This window comes from Poecilia reticulata, linkage group LG10 (genome assembly GCF_000633615.1).
Source record: "Poecilia reticulata strain Guanapo linkage group LG10, Guppy_female_1.0+MT, whole genome shotgun sequence".
NCBI classification, from domain to species: domain Eukaryota; kingdom Metazoa; phylum Chordata; class Actinopteri; order Cyprinodontiformes; family Poeciliidae; genus Poecilia; species Poecilia reticulata.
Genome location: NC_024340.1, coordinates 11,753,331 through 11,768,423, shown reverse-complemented (window position 1 = coordinate 11,768,423; position 15,093 = coordinate 11,753,331). Strand labels below are relative to the sequence as shown.

The window sequence follows — 15,093 nt, the reverse complement described above, 5'->3', positions numbered from 1 at the left end:
AGCCCTGTAAAACATCAATATTCAAACATTAGTGACTTGGTTTAAAATGGCAAAGAAAAATGTCAGTYTYTCCTGTTGTATAATACAAACATTGACCGAAAATATGAAAAGGGATAAATGTAAGGTAAAAGCTAGAAATTATTACCCAGTAAAAAGTTGCAGCCCATTCCCCTTTTCAGTCAAAGGAGATTGGTTTCTGGGGTAAATTTCTAACCKGATTTGGCCCTGGTTCCTAAAGTGGAGACAAAACTACTTAAATAATGGTCCCAGAAAAGTGTCCTCTTTACTGGAAAAGGCTCTTGCAAACATAATTCACATTTAGACTACACTGCTAATGTCAAATTTATATGAAAAGTCCTACATTTTGTTTTCCCATCACCTAGCCCCAGACTGTGCATAACAACAGAACATTCAGCCTTTTCTGTAACCTTTAGAAAGMAAGTTTTCGTTACTCCACTCAGCAGCTGTGCATGCATTACATAGCAGGAGTGGAAGGAAAGGACAGGGCAAGATATGAAAATGACGACTACAATAAGAGGGAATGTATTATATATGAGGCAATGCAGTACATTGTCAGTCATGCTCTTTCAGCCAAAACTTTGACWACACATGGGTTATTCTACTACATATTTGCTGCTAGTAGAACAACAGCATGGAGAGGCTGAGATTTACAGCTGTGGTTAATTTCAACAGCAAGCTGCGGCAACACGTTCAAGGTATCAATATTCTGATGGTGACGAGCCAGTGGGAGGGAAAGGGGAAGCAAGAGGGAGGTGGAGGAAGACTAAGGTGCACAAGAACTGTGTATGAGGCAGGGAGCAAGTGACTGAGCAGCAGAGTGAGAGGCTGTTCGTGTGTGGGAGAGAGAAAACGCGGGAGAGAGAGAAACAGCGGTGATGATCGACGCCAGGCTGCCACCACTCTGCAGCAGAGAGTGGCTGCAACAAAAAGCACAGAATAACATCCCCGACTCCCCGCTCTGCTTTTTTTTTCCTCTTTCTGCGTCTCAGCTAGCGGATGAGGGCTCCGCTCACAGCTCTGCAGAGGCTCTGCCGAAACCGAGCCGGCGTCAGACGCAAGATCTCTGCCTGCCATCAACAAGTTAGGCTTGGACGACCAGAGCCATGAAAGAAAAAYACTTGATTTTCAATTAAAACGTCAAAGACATCATCACTGCAGTGGAAGGAAATCAAAAAGGTAAAAGAAAAAGAAGAGAAAGAAGAAGAGGGAGCTGCTGACTGGAGTCACTCTGGATCTAACTGATTAACTTGATAAATATATTATWTACATTTCTATCAAGGATTTGTGGGCTGAAGGAGAAAAAAATTTATTTCTTCTTTGTGTTTGGATTTTAGGGGACTCTGGCAAAAACACAAGGAATAAACATCTTAGGACATGGAATTTTACATTTTGTTTCAATCGGGTGGGCTCAGAATTGCTTTATTTCAAAAGAAGCCGATTCCTTTTGTGTTTACTCAAAAGGGCTTTTTCCCTTTGGATTTTTCTTCCATCCCGTTGCTCCAAGAGTCTTTGGAAAAGGACAGTTGAATGCAGCCTCCGATGTACACAAAAGAATGGGTAAGTTAGTCTTTTATATGGCAGCTCTGGTCATGAATAGGAAATACAAGTAAAGAGCGAGAGGTTGAGAACTAAAAGCTCTTCTGCTTCATTTATGTACTGCAATACCACCCCACCACCCTCCAATTTTCTGCTCTTCACTGACATAAGTTAGGAAGATGCGTCTTAGAAAATAAAATTTGTTGTTCTCAAATATTTCTGTAGAAATCTGGGGAAATGTTTTTTGATTCTTAATGGTAAATTTGCATTTAATATTACAGCACAAAAAAAAGAAGAGAAAAAAAGAGCAGGGTAGCCTAATTTTAGAAGCAAGAAAACCAACAGCAGGTCACGTGTAATTGATAAGTATATTCCTCATCATATTATGTCCTTTTTAAAGCTATGATTGAGGGCAACATGCTCGTGTGCATTTAGTAAAGTTGCAAATGTAAAATGTCTTGCCTGCTAAAGGTCCGGAAAGAAAAGATGGAGAAAATTGGCACCCTTTCTCATCTGAATTAATAATAGGTGCTCTGCAGAGATTAGCTTTCCTGCCCCAAAAGTTTATTTTGCTTTCTTTGAACCGACCCAGGTTTCCATTCAAGGTGGCCATTGGTGGGACCTGCACCAGTGGCTGTGAGTGTGATCAGTATGCTCCTAGCGTGTCTGCTGTCTCCTGCATCATGCACAACCTGCCCTCAAAAATGCCGCTGTGAGGACCTGCAGTTCTACTGCGACACCCAGGAGCTTAAGGCACCACCAGATGGTGTGGACAAGGGCGCCCTGGGGTTGTCGCTACGCCACAACAGCATCACTGAGCTCTCCCCAGATCAGTTCTACGGTTTCAGCCAGCTCACCTGGCTACATCTAGACCACAACCAGATCACCACAGTACAAGAGGATGCCTTTCAAGGGCTCTATAAACTGAAGGACCTCAACCTGAGCTCCAATCGTATCACCAAGTTGCCCAACACAACCTTCATCCACCTCATCAACCTTCAGATCCTGGACCTTTCATTCAATCAGATGACATCATTGGAGCCAGAACTGTTTCATGGACTTAGGAAGCTCCAGATACTTCACCTCCGCTCAAATTTACTTCGCACTACACCTGTGCGAGCGTTTTGGGACTGTCGCAACCTGGAATATCTGGGCCTGAGCAGCAACCGTCTACGGAGCCTTGCCCGGAATGGATTTGCTGGGCTCATTAAACTCAAAGAGCTCCACTTGGAGCACAATCAGCTGACCAAGATTAACTTGGCCCATTTCCCTCGTCTCGTTGCCCTCCAGTTTCTCYATCTCCAGTGGAATAAGATCAACAATGTCACGTGTGGCATGGAGTGGACCTGGACCACTTTAGAGAAGCTGGACCTCACAGGAAACGAAATCCGTGTCCTGACACCTGACGTGTTTCAAACGCTGCCAAATTTAAAAATTTTGCTACTGGATAACAACAAACTAAGCAGCTTGGAGCCCCAAGTCTTGGATATGTGGCAGTCTTTGAGTACAATTGGACTGTCCAGCAACCTTTGGGAATGTACCAAAAGGATTTGCTCYTTGGCCACGTGGTTGAGCGCCTTCAAGGGAAGGTGGGAACATTCCATTGTCTGCCATAGTCCAGAATACGCCCAGGGGGAGGAGATACTTGACGCCGTCTATGGATTCCAGCTTTGCCAGAATTTTTCAGCACCAGTCATTCAGACCATCAGTACAACCACAGACACTACTACGGCTGCCGAGATCACAAGCTCCTTGTTTGGAATTATGCAGCCAACCCCCACACAGGACTATGCAGAGGATTTTGGGAGCTTTACCACACTCACAACCACCACAACCACAACACAAACACCAAGCACTGCTGAAGCAACTACTGCTTTGCTGGAAGAGGCAGCTGTAACAGATGATTTCTTAGCTATGGACAACACTGTCATGACTCATAGGGTCATCATTGGAACTATGGCTCTTCTCTTTTCTTTCTTTTTCATAATTTTTGTTGTGTATATCTCACGAAAGTGCTGCCCCCCCACCCTGCGGAGGATACGCCACTGTTCTGCTATTCAGAACCGCAGACAGATGAGGACCCAGCAGCGACAGCCAATGGCAGACCTAGCCACACAGGTACCCTATAATGAGTACGAGCCCAGCCATGAAGAAGGGGCTCTCGTCATCATCAATGGCTATGGGCAGTGCAAATGTCAGCAACTGCCTTACAAAGAGTGTGAAGTATGAACTCCTATTTATTYCTAGACCATAAGGTTCGTCATTTGACCACTTCAGAACAAACAGGGTTTGCTTCTTTAATTTGTTTCTGGTTTCTGTAAAAAGCCTAATTTCTACAAGTGACATTTGAAAACATGATCAATAWCGAATGCTACAAAGACAGAGACTGGACAGTAAAGAAACTATGTGGAGATAGTCAATTTTATTTTTCTATGAAAGAAAGGTTGTTCATATCAGCCAGGGGCAATCATTTTAAATAAGAAAATTGTAAACTGTGAGATTTGTCTCTACGTTGTCTATATTTTGCAGCACAGCTTAATTAAAAGGTTCATACAGCCCTTTGCTAACAAAGTACCTAAAGTGAAGGGATGCGATTTTGTAATGTTTAGTTTTTTTGTTTTCCAAAAGGTAAAAAAAAAAAAAAAAAAGAAAAAAGAAAAAAAAATACACATTTAAAATGTTTTTTCCCAAATTCATCAGAGGCACTGAAATTAAGAAGGTTCTTACTAATAATACTCAATTGAGAGTAGAAACCTGAAAAAAACATTACATTCTCCAAATCAGTGATATCAATTTAACAAACAACCTTAAACCAGATAAGCTGTTTTTTTTTTTTTTCCATAAATTGCAGCTGCAACTCTACACAAAGAATTAAAAATGTTCAATTATATTAATTGGATGATTTTCTTTTTTGTCAGACATATGCTCAAAAATCCTGATTTGCAGCAAACAGAAGGCATTCTGCATTTGGGCTTTTGTCTATCACATTCAGCTATTGGAAATATACCCTTAACCTTTGGGACACATCACAATGTGTTCAACTATGGTTAATATCCAATTTACCCTTCTTTAAAGGAAGCAAAAACCATCTTGGATGTCAACTTCACATTTGACAGACAAAAAAAAAATGAAAAAAAAACTAAACAAAAAAAAAAACTACAAACCTTTAATGTACAATTATTTGTATATGGATTACACATTTTGTAAAGGCCATACAAACTGTGACCATAATATTTTTGGGGCTTAATTTAATTAAGTACAATATGCTGATCTGCCATAACAGGATCAATTTCTAGATTTACGTGATATGCGAGTAGCAAGTRAAAGGGSAATGAACAGAGTAAATGCCAGAACATTTTATGCTGAAAATAAAAACCTCTCCCAGAAGCCCACCCTCTTACGCTTACACTCTAATCAGGACTGACGGGTTCAAGATTGAGCCAATTAAGGCAAGGCAAAAAGAATCTTAATATTCTGTGTCCCACACCAGTGAACCAGCAACATCTAGCTCTTCCATCAGTAAAATGTAGTTGTTTGTCATCATTTGTGAGATAACACCAACAACTCCCCTAAACTTATTTTATACAACAGCATCAATAAAATTGTAACTTGCAGTCTGAAAAATGGATTCACATTCAACAAATATATCTGTTCTCCTGTTTGGACTAACAAGTGTTGAGCTAAACTGTGCTCAATACTCTAGGCAAATTGAGATCCAGTGATAAGCAAACAGCAGGCTTTGGTGAGGACACATTTGTATGCAGCAGAGAGAAGATGTGCATTAGCATCAGTCTGAAGCTGCTGCTGCAGCTTCGCACTTCATGTTCGATTCAAGAGTGGGGGCAGGGTGAAAGTAAGTGGGATTGAGATGAATTGACGGGATGAAAAGAGGGCACAAATTGGTAGATAACTTAAGTTTAAAACAACTTAATAATAAAATGGGATTTATTATAATTGCTTGTGCTTTAAACGCACAACAGAGCAGCTTTTGATTTCACATCACTCCACAATGAGGCATTGCTCCAATTCCACAGCACCGTTAAGAAARATGTACCATATGACAAGAATGAGAGGATTTCTCTATTTGGGCCGAGGCAGAAGGTATTATTTGTGRGTTTGTCTCCTAGGTTATGAAAATTTGGCTTCAGGTTTTTACATAAAACACATTTGTATAAGTGCGTCTCTAAAAATGTTCATGCCATCAAACACAAATTGTGTAAGTAAACCAAAAACTTTTTACACTTTTAGTTAAAACCATTTTTTTCCCAAAGCCAAGTAATTCCCTTTCTAATTTCAAGTTTACCCTCTAGCTTCGCACTGCTTTTACTGCTGCCCTTCTGACCTTGCATGCTCAAAAGTCCAACTTTCAGTAAAACACTTCTCAGTTTCATTCAGTAAACGTTACGAGACCCCATTTTCTGATGGATACAAAAGTAAATTAAATTCTATGAGTTATGGCAATCATGACATTTACATTTTACTGTTTAAGACTACAATTGTAYCAAGTGACTGAAAATCCACAAAATTTGTAGAATTATGCATCCCTTTGCACTTTGGCTCTTTGTAAACCGTTTTGTTTCCTCTCGTCATCCTCTAGATCTTCTCTCCCTGCTGAAAATCGCTGAAATGGAAAAAAAAAAAGAAAAAAAAAAGAAAAACTTAAAGAATCCCTACTCATTTCCAAACTCTTTGTGCAAAACTGAATGCTTTTATCTTCCCATTTTCCTTTTGTATTGTAATATGTACAATTTCATATCTGTATAGTGGATAAGATGTGCCAAACTGGAAAAAAAGAAAAGAAAAAAAAACCATTGTCCCTTCAAAACATATATTTTTTAAATAAAATGGTTATAATTGTTTGCAAATCGTTTGCAAACTGATGTACGCTGACATCTTGGTTTGGTCTTTCTTTCAAGTCAATCCATTAYACAATTTAAGAWTTAATGTACATTGTTATATCTTTGGCTGCACCAGTAATAAAAGTTGGGCCGATATAGATATTAATATTGCACTAATGACCAATTACAGTGATTATCTATCAATCTTTATGTCTCTGTGTCCAGCCATCCATCTACATATTAACCTTATGATACCCAATATATCATATTGATTTCATCAAGTTGAAGTAGCTCATGGTTGCATGAAAAAAAAATTATATATATATATATATGGCCAGAAGGTACCCACAAGTTATTTGAACTACTGCTTTAGTTAAATGTTGGCTAAGAGTTTTTAAATAACTGGATGCTGACTGATGGCCAACAAGGATGTAATTATCCTCTTAAAATTACTCAAATAGCATACATTTATCAGTGATATTACAAAGGACATTTTAAACACATCAAATGAATTTGTCTTCATATATTGAGGAGTATATTTATGTAGATTCATATTGTATCGTGCAATATTGCTGTTATTTTAAACATTGACTTACAAAAGCTGTAGAAAATACCAGCAACAGCTCAAATCAATGTGAAGCAAACTAGTTATGGGGGTTCAGTGAAGGTGACATGTGCATGTTTAGGAGAGCCTCATAATGTCGTGGTGAAACTGTCTATTCCATGCAAAAAGCTAAAAGATTTGCGCTACAAATTAATTTGAATAACTTCAGTTACACAAGAAAGACTTTTTCCCCTTTAATAAGTATGCCCTATCTTATTACAAAACCCTAATTTTCCATCCTTAAACTTCATTTAAATTTTGGGGTGCAAATTAGGACAAAAGTCAATTTATTCCTATAGAAATTAGTTTGCAATCCTTTAAGAGTATGCTCCATCGTAACCACGTTTGAATGCGTCTAATGTTTTGGTGAATCTTACATTCACCAATCATCTTATTATAAATTAAGCAGCCCACTTTTGTTTCCCAAAGATATACAGTTCTTCTCCATCTGTGATCCAATTATTCTTCGCAGTACGTTTGAGCTGCGGCTCAACTAGAGCTCCCAGACATGAAGTTGTTCCCAGGTGAACTGGAAACAACTACAGCCAGCAGGTCTTAGTGTGGGTGTAAAATTGTGTCTGTGTGCAAATGCTTTCTGATAAAGAGGTGAGCTGTCTACACAGAGCAATGTTTTTTTTTTGTGCCGTTTCTTTATATAAACCCCTGAACAAAAAAATAAAGCAAATGTAACTATTGCACCATCCTAAAAAAAAAAAAAAAAAAAAAAGCATGAGGGATCCACATACTTTTGAGTTTAAGTCTGCTTAATTCAATGGGCAAATCAAATACTCTTTTGCAAAGACCACTCATTTAATATCAAAGACTTCCTCAACATGAAAGTTCACAGAAAGGCAGATTAAGAGTTATGTGATGAAAACAGAGGTGCTCTAAAACAGTAAAGACTCTTGCAGGTATACGAGTGAGAACTTATTCCATTTATAAGCCTTTTGCCTTCACTTAAAACGTATTCAAACTATTTATTTTGGGCTATAAAATGTTCAAGTTAGAATATCCTGGACGAAAATACAAGTATTCAGACTTATTCGCATCAGTTTTTTTAAACTTTAAGGGGATTAAAAAAAATACAATATTCAGGTATTTTTTGTCAAATTAAAATTGCACAAATAAAACCTCAACAGTAAGCATGAGACTCTCAAGTAGATTTCAACATCTTTTTTAAGTTGGGAAAAATAAAGTGTCTAAAAAGTTAAAGCATATATTTTGTCATGCATCATTGATTTAAAATGAACAAGGTTAACAACAATAAATACATTTAAAATATTTCAGTAAATAAAAAAAAATATCCTCCAGGTCAAGTTATGGACCATGAGTTTATCAGTTCTCAATTTAAGATAGCATTCATTATGATGTGGATTAATATGCATGTTACTTCAATGTGGCAACACAGAGGTGAAAACAAGCTCTGGTTTTAAAGCAGATTACATCTAACAGGTTCTCGAAGCATAAGTGGACTCTACATGCAAAACAAACGTTCAAAACTTTTGAACATGCACAATTGCTGCATTAAGTTTTACTTTTACGACTGAAGGAATTTGTTTYTACTCCCCAAATGGTCTTTTTGTTAATTGATTTGGCTGTTAATGGTTCAGCTGTCCTGCACAACAGGAGATAATGAAAACAAGGCTGAACAACTGTGAAAAGAGAGACGAGTCAAGTTGCCAAATCACAGAGCTTCTTATTGTGAGTTCACTGCATTATTCTTCCTCACTGCTGAGAAAAACGGTTCAACCCATCTACGCGACAGTAAAGCCGATCCGAAGACCCAGAATCCACCAACCTGAGATCAAAGGGACACATCGAAGAAATGTTGCCTGACAAGCGTCGACTGACAGACTAATGTTTTATGGAGGCCATAAATATAAGTAAAGCCTTCAGGATACTAGATCCTTTCTGTGTTACAGTGTGCAGTGTGTAATTTGTTTTAATTATGGATTCAGATAAGATAATAAAAAAAGATCAATTTCTCAGCTATGAGACAGTTTTAGTTTCTTTAAAAAGTTCTCCATGAAATATAAAATGTATGTATTAAATTTGATGCATATCATTTGCTTTGTATTCGGAGCACTGAAGTCAGCTAGAGTCAGTGTTAGATGAGATAGGTAACGGTGTGAAAGTGTAACTACTTCAAACAGGAGAATGGGTTCACAAAATGGTAAGGTAATTCCCATTGTGGGGGACAACCAAAAATTCCTTATCATTCGTTTGTGTTTTGGCCTAAATGTTCAGCATTTTGAAGAAAGTGTACTCAGCGTAGAATATTTCGGTGTATGRTTGGAGAGTCCACATGAAATCTGCCCTCAAAACCGAGGACAAATTTCAAATTTGTCCTCAAAATCTGAAAAGTGAAAATGATGGATTACTTTCCCAGTTTTAGACAGTCCTAGCAGTGGACTCACTGGATTGTTCACTCAAACACGGTGTTTCTATTCTCCTCCTAGTGTCGCACATTGTATTTTACAAAGTTTTAATTATTTAAAGTATTCAATGTGTATACAGCAGAAATCCTTCAGGTTCAGGTTATAAGACATTCAGTTCATGCCCCAACAATGGTCAGAAAAAGCAACTAGATAGTTACACACTGTAAACCTTAAGTAGTCCGCCAAAATATATATTTTTAATGAGATGCATCTGTGCAGGCAGAGAGAAAATTGGATTGAACTAAAATTCTTCCACTTACTTAAGGTGCCCAAGGCAAAAAGTAAGAGTTGGGGGGAGAGTAAGCCATCAGAGGAGAAAGGAACAAACAGGAAGAAGACTGCAAAGGAGGAAATGGGATTAAACCAGATGTTCAATCTGTACAAGAAATGTTAAGGAGTGCCAAGTGCTAATACTGCTTTAAGCTAAATATAAATGAAGAGGAAAGGGATGTGGGATCCCACTGCAGTTGCCAGGTACTGCATGTCATTTTCAAACAGGTGAAAATGCTAATGAACTTGCAGGGACTGTCAGTTACTGTGTATGTCAGAGCAATGAAGCATTATTTTGCAACGTGAGACAACCCTTGACACATGCTAGTAACAAGGGATGCTTGAATAATACAAAATGTCAGAAACTGTTACACTTTGCATGTGCGATGTAAAACCTTCATGGCTATATGGAATAATTGAGGTTTCACAATGTGGGAGAGCAAGAGCAACATAACCACTTATCCACCTTTCCACTTCACTGGCTGAGGAGATGGACTACAATCTTTTAAGCGATCATCATTAACATAATATTGTTTTTCCCACACAAATAAGAAAAAAAAATGCTTGCCTAATCCAAATAATTCAACAAAACAATTTCAATAGGGACGTCCCAATCCAAACTCTAGTAATGAATAAGACTAGCGCTGTAATTCAGCTCCAATTTCTGTTTACATCGGCTGCCACAGAAAGCCAATTTGTGCATGGCTAATTAGGTTTACATCACCAAAGCATCACACTTATTTAGCAGACACTTCTGCCCAAAGATATTTAGAGGCGAGAAACAAACTGAGGGCCAACGTCAAATTTAATCAGTTGGCCAGTACATCAACTTGAAATAAAGAAAAAAAAGATAAAACTAGTAATATCCTGATTGATGGAAGATCACCGTTCTACAGCCAACGATATTAAGTTTTCGCTTGGTACATCAAGCTGAAGTATGTTACGTTCTGCAGGATATATAAAATGTATATTTGCCAAAACATTWTTTTTTTTGATACATCAAGGAATACAAATATATAATACAGACAAATTCACGAGACAAGACTCACACCGAGGTGATACTGTAGCAGAGGTTCTCAAACGGTTATATCTATGTAACCTTTTAGAGAAAGTAAAGTTTACTGGCACAATTTAGGTTGTAAAAATTTGCCAGTTCTTTTGATATCCGTTTGGTTCACTAGCAACTAAAACATGGGTGCTAATTGTGGGAGTGTGTGTGCGTGTGTGTGCGCGCGCGTGCATGCACAGCATTTTATAGGCTATTTTAAGAAAATAAAGTCGTTTTTATTCTGTTAATCATTTACTTTCTGAGTAATCAGAATTGATTCATTAGTGTTGAAAAAAGTCAGATTCCCCTGTTTGCGTGTCAGAAAAAAACAGCTTAATGAGAAATTATTTCACACTTCTGGTGGTAATTTGCAGTCCAATGCAACCCATGAAGCAAAGTCACAGGAACAAAAAAAAAAAAAAAAAAGAAAACTTCCTTCCCTCTGCTAAGGTACACTGAAAGCAGCATGAATGCTGCTTGAAGTTAAGGTTAAAAGGAAATAAAGATGAGACAGGATTTCTCTACTTGGAGCAGAAGAAATTTAATATTTTTCCCTTTGCAAGTCTGAAACCCTCGCAGAATTAGATTTTTATACACAGAAAGGGCCAAAAAAAGGAGGCAATGTTCTATTTGTGTTTTTGAGTCGGTGGTGTCTTCAAAAACCCAGCTGGAACACCAATAATACCATTTCCATATGTGGCCCATTTACTTTTTTTCTACTGGCAATATGTAGCTTAAATCCATGAAAGAAATTTCTAATTTCAAGTTAAAGAGACATTATTAACATTGTTTAACTTACCTTTTTTAAAGAATCGATGAGAAGCCAGATTATGCACAATTAAAAAGAAAATGCATTTCCCTATAATACACTTCTGAAGCCAAGTGTTGGTAGGTATATTGGAACAAACTCCTACAGCCTTTTCTGATTCAATTAAAGCTGAGTGAGGTAAAAATGTCAAAATGTGCACCGAATGTGAAAAGCATGTGACCTCATCACAACCAAATTAGTTACTACATTCATCTAGTCTTGAACAGTGTATAATTTTTTTTATATGATGTTTTTACCACAAATAACTTTATGTGTGAACCTTTATATCCGTTGTTGTTGTTGGTACACCTCAATTTATCATTTGTCACTTCTATTCAACCAATAAGTACCACTACTTTTCCTAATATTGAACTGCCCAACCGATTCGATATTTTTCTTCATTATATAATATAAAGCTTGAGTGAATAGCACGTGTCTTTACAAATATATTTTAAAGATATTCAAATAAAATATGGTTCACCTTGGCCAAACAACATGAACCTACTGGTTTGGACTCTTATTAACCCCCTGAAGGTGGTCTGGTGTGTCTTGACACAAGATGTTAGCAGCAGCAGATCATTTAAGTCCTGCAAGTTGTGAGGCTCCACCTCGCACCTGTTAGCAAATCCATTAGTCCAATTCCATCCATGTTCCACTTGGATGCCAAGTGAACACTTCACACTAATGCTGCGTTCCAGTTCACACTTCTCAATTGGAAAAATCAACTGGAATGCTCTCCGAAGTCAGATTTCCTACTGGGAAACTTGGAGCATCGCTGACTACGCCCACTTATGACTTGTACAGCAGACTTCACGTGTCAATATGGCCAATCCTCACATCAAAAGTAGTAAGATGAGGTGGATGCATGTATATCACAAGAGACATGTAAAAGTGCGCCCAAAATCAGCGTTACACATGTAGCACCGGCAATTGTAAACTGAACAAATTAAAAATGGCATTTGTTTATTAAAAGTAACACTTAAAAATTATGTCTGTAAGAGCTATTGCAAACAAAGTTTATTGGCGGCGCAATGTTGAAATTCAGAGTTTAGAGCACTGCAGACCCATAAAACCCACAGGAGCTGCAGTTTTGAGCGACACTCAGGCCAATTTGACCCTTCCCAACATCACATTTACCCATTTTTCTTTTAACCCATTGACTAGGAGGACAAATTGTTCCCTTTCTGCCCAATATACCCAACCCACTAACAGGTCAGGTGCCATTGTCAGTCTTATTTACTTTGCTTAAGGGCTCAAATTCAATTGAATAGCATAAAAGACGTAAACATATGGTCATAAAGCCATGCGATGTTTATGTTTCAAATACTCGACARACGTAGTCAAGTCATCCAACAGCCTATCACTGCTATAAGGCACCAGGTCACATCCTCTCACTATGCTAACCACATGTCACATGCCATAGATCTCAGAGGCTAAATTAGGCCATTAAATGCACATGACAGGCAGTAACATATTATGCTTCCAATCCATTTTCTTCATCTGGCCAAATGAGTAGTCATATCACTGTCATGTCCATTCACCATCAGTGTTGATGATATTCATTTCTTCATTTCTCTAGTCATAGTGGACTAATGAAGAGGTGGGTAGGAGTTCAATGTAAACAAAAAATAAAAGTTGCTTTAAAATAAACATCTAATTTTGTTTAACTGGATTAGATCTGAAAATAAAGTGGATGTGGCTGTGGATTGATAACAGGTGAAACAGTGGTATAAAAAGGGAATTGTCAGAACTATGACAAAGTATAAATAACAAGAAAAGGAACAAAAACTGGAAATACTGAAAAACAAAGGCCCAAGGTTATAAGAAAAGGATAAGAGAATTTAATCTGCCATATGTAAAAGTATTTTAAAAATTCTCAAAAAAAAAATGCTTTTGTAATATTTTACTGCTTTGATCTTTGATTTATTTTTTCTGCATTTGTGATGGTTCTAAAGTGCAGAAAGTATCTGGATGTCAAAGTTTAACAAGCTGCTAAAGACCTGTCAGTTTCACAACGATTTAGAAAATGAAGACACTTACATTCCCCATGTACTCAGACAGGAGGTCCTGCAGAGCCTGGCGCACTGAATTGCATTCAGCCACAATGCGCTCCCTGCGGTCATCACGTGTGCATGAAGAGTCAGCCATGAGAGCAGCTCCACTGATAATGCTCTCCAGGCGCTCCTCCAGCGAAGGACGAAAGCGTTCCTCGGTGAAGCCCACAGGATCCAAAATGATTTGTTTCTGTTGAAAAGAAATAAGAGAAACTAAACGAAGAGCAGAGCTGGATCGTTTTTTTATTAATTACCGAGGAGCATGCTTGTCTAAAAACCTTCAAAATCAGGACAAAGCAGACTTTTGCCCACAGCTAATAATCTAAAGGGGGGAAAAAAGTATTGAAAAATGAAAAGCAAGGACAAGAATAAATCTGTATGTGGGTTAGTATTATTCTCCCCTGCTAACATCAGTTTAATATTCCTGGCCTCTTGTAAAGGTCACGGTTTTGTCTAGTATGTATTTTGTCATCAACGTTAAAAAATTCACTCAACATGTTCACTTGCATTAAAAGGACTCATGTAATGAATGTCAGAGAGAAATTCGAATGTAATTACAGATTCACAAGCGTCTTAAGAAGAACCTTTCATAGGAAAAGGAAAAGTCTAGAGTTGGATGTCTATTTCTTATGAGGATTTTGTTCAAGGACCTATAGTGTGTGAATAAAGGCTGAGTGAGATTAGTTGTCCTTTCTCTGATAAAGGTATTTCATTATCATTACAGCCCATGTATGACTTTATCACCTGTGATCACTGATCTTCCTCCTTGCTTAAAAGATGGCNAAGTTTTCGTTACTCCACTCAGCAGCTGTGCATGCATTACATAGCAGGAGTGGAAGGAAAGGACAGGGCAAGATATGAAAATGACGACTACAATAAGAGGGAATGTATTATATATGAGGCAATGCAGTACATTGTCAGTCATGCTCTTTCAGCCAAAACTTTGACWACACATGGGTTATTCTACTACATATTTGCTGCTAGTAGAACAACAGCATGGAGAGGCTGAGATTTACAGCTGTGGTTAATTTCAACAGCAAGCTGCGGCAACACGTTCAAGGTATCAATATTCTGATGGTGACGAGCCAGTGGGAGGGAAAGGGGAAGCAAGAGGGAGGTGGAGGAAGACTAAGGTGCACAAGAACTGTGTATGAGGCAGGGAGCAAGTGACTGAGCAGCAGAGTGAGAGGCTGTTCGTGTGTGGGAGAGAGAAAACGCGGGAGAGAGAGAAACAGCGGTGATGATCGACGCCAGGCTGCCACCACTCTGCAGCAGAGAGTGGCTGCAACAAAAAGCACAGAATAACATCCCCGACTCCCCGCTCTGCTTTTTTTTTCCTCTTTCTGCGTCTCAGCTAGCGGATGAGGGCTCCGCTCACAGCTCTGCAGAGGCTCTGCCGAAACCGAGCCGGCGTCAGACGCAAGATCTCTGCCTGCCATCAACAAGTTAGGCTTGGACGACCAGAGCCATGAAAGA

General features: G+C 38.4%; 1 protein-coding gene across 1 annotated transcript in view; it reads left to right on the top strand.

The window, feature by feature from the left end:
• Nucleotides 1–835: 835 nt before the first annotated feature.
• Nucleotides 836–15,093, top strand: part of lrrtm2 (leucine rich repeat transmembrane neuronal 2) — a 19,567-nt gene continuing 5,309 nt past the window's right edge. The window contains exons 1-2 of the mRNA XM_008419979.2: nucleotides 836–1,578; nucleotides 2,150–3,780. Of these exons, the coding sequence (XP_008418201.1) occupies nucleotides 1,575–1,578; nucleotides 2,150–3,780 (1,635 nt within the window). The 5' untranslated portion in view covers nucleotides 836–1,574. The remainder of the gene's footprint in view (nucleotides 1,579–2,149; nucleotides 3,781–15,093) is intronic.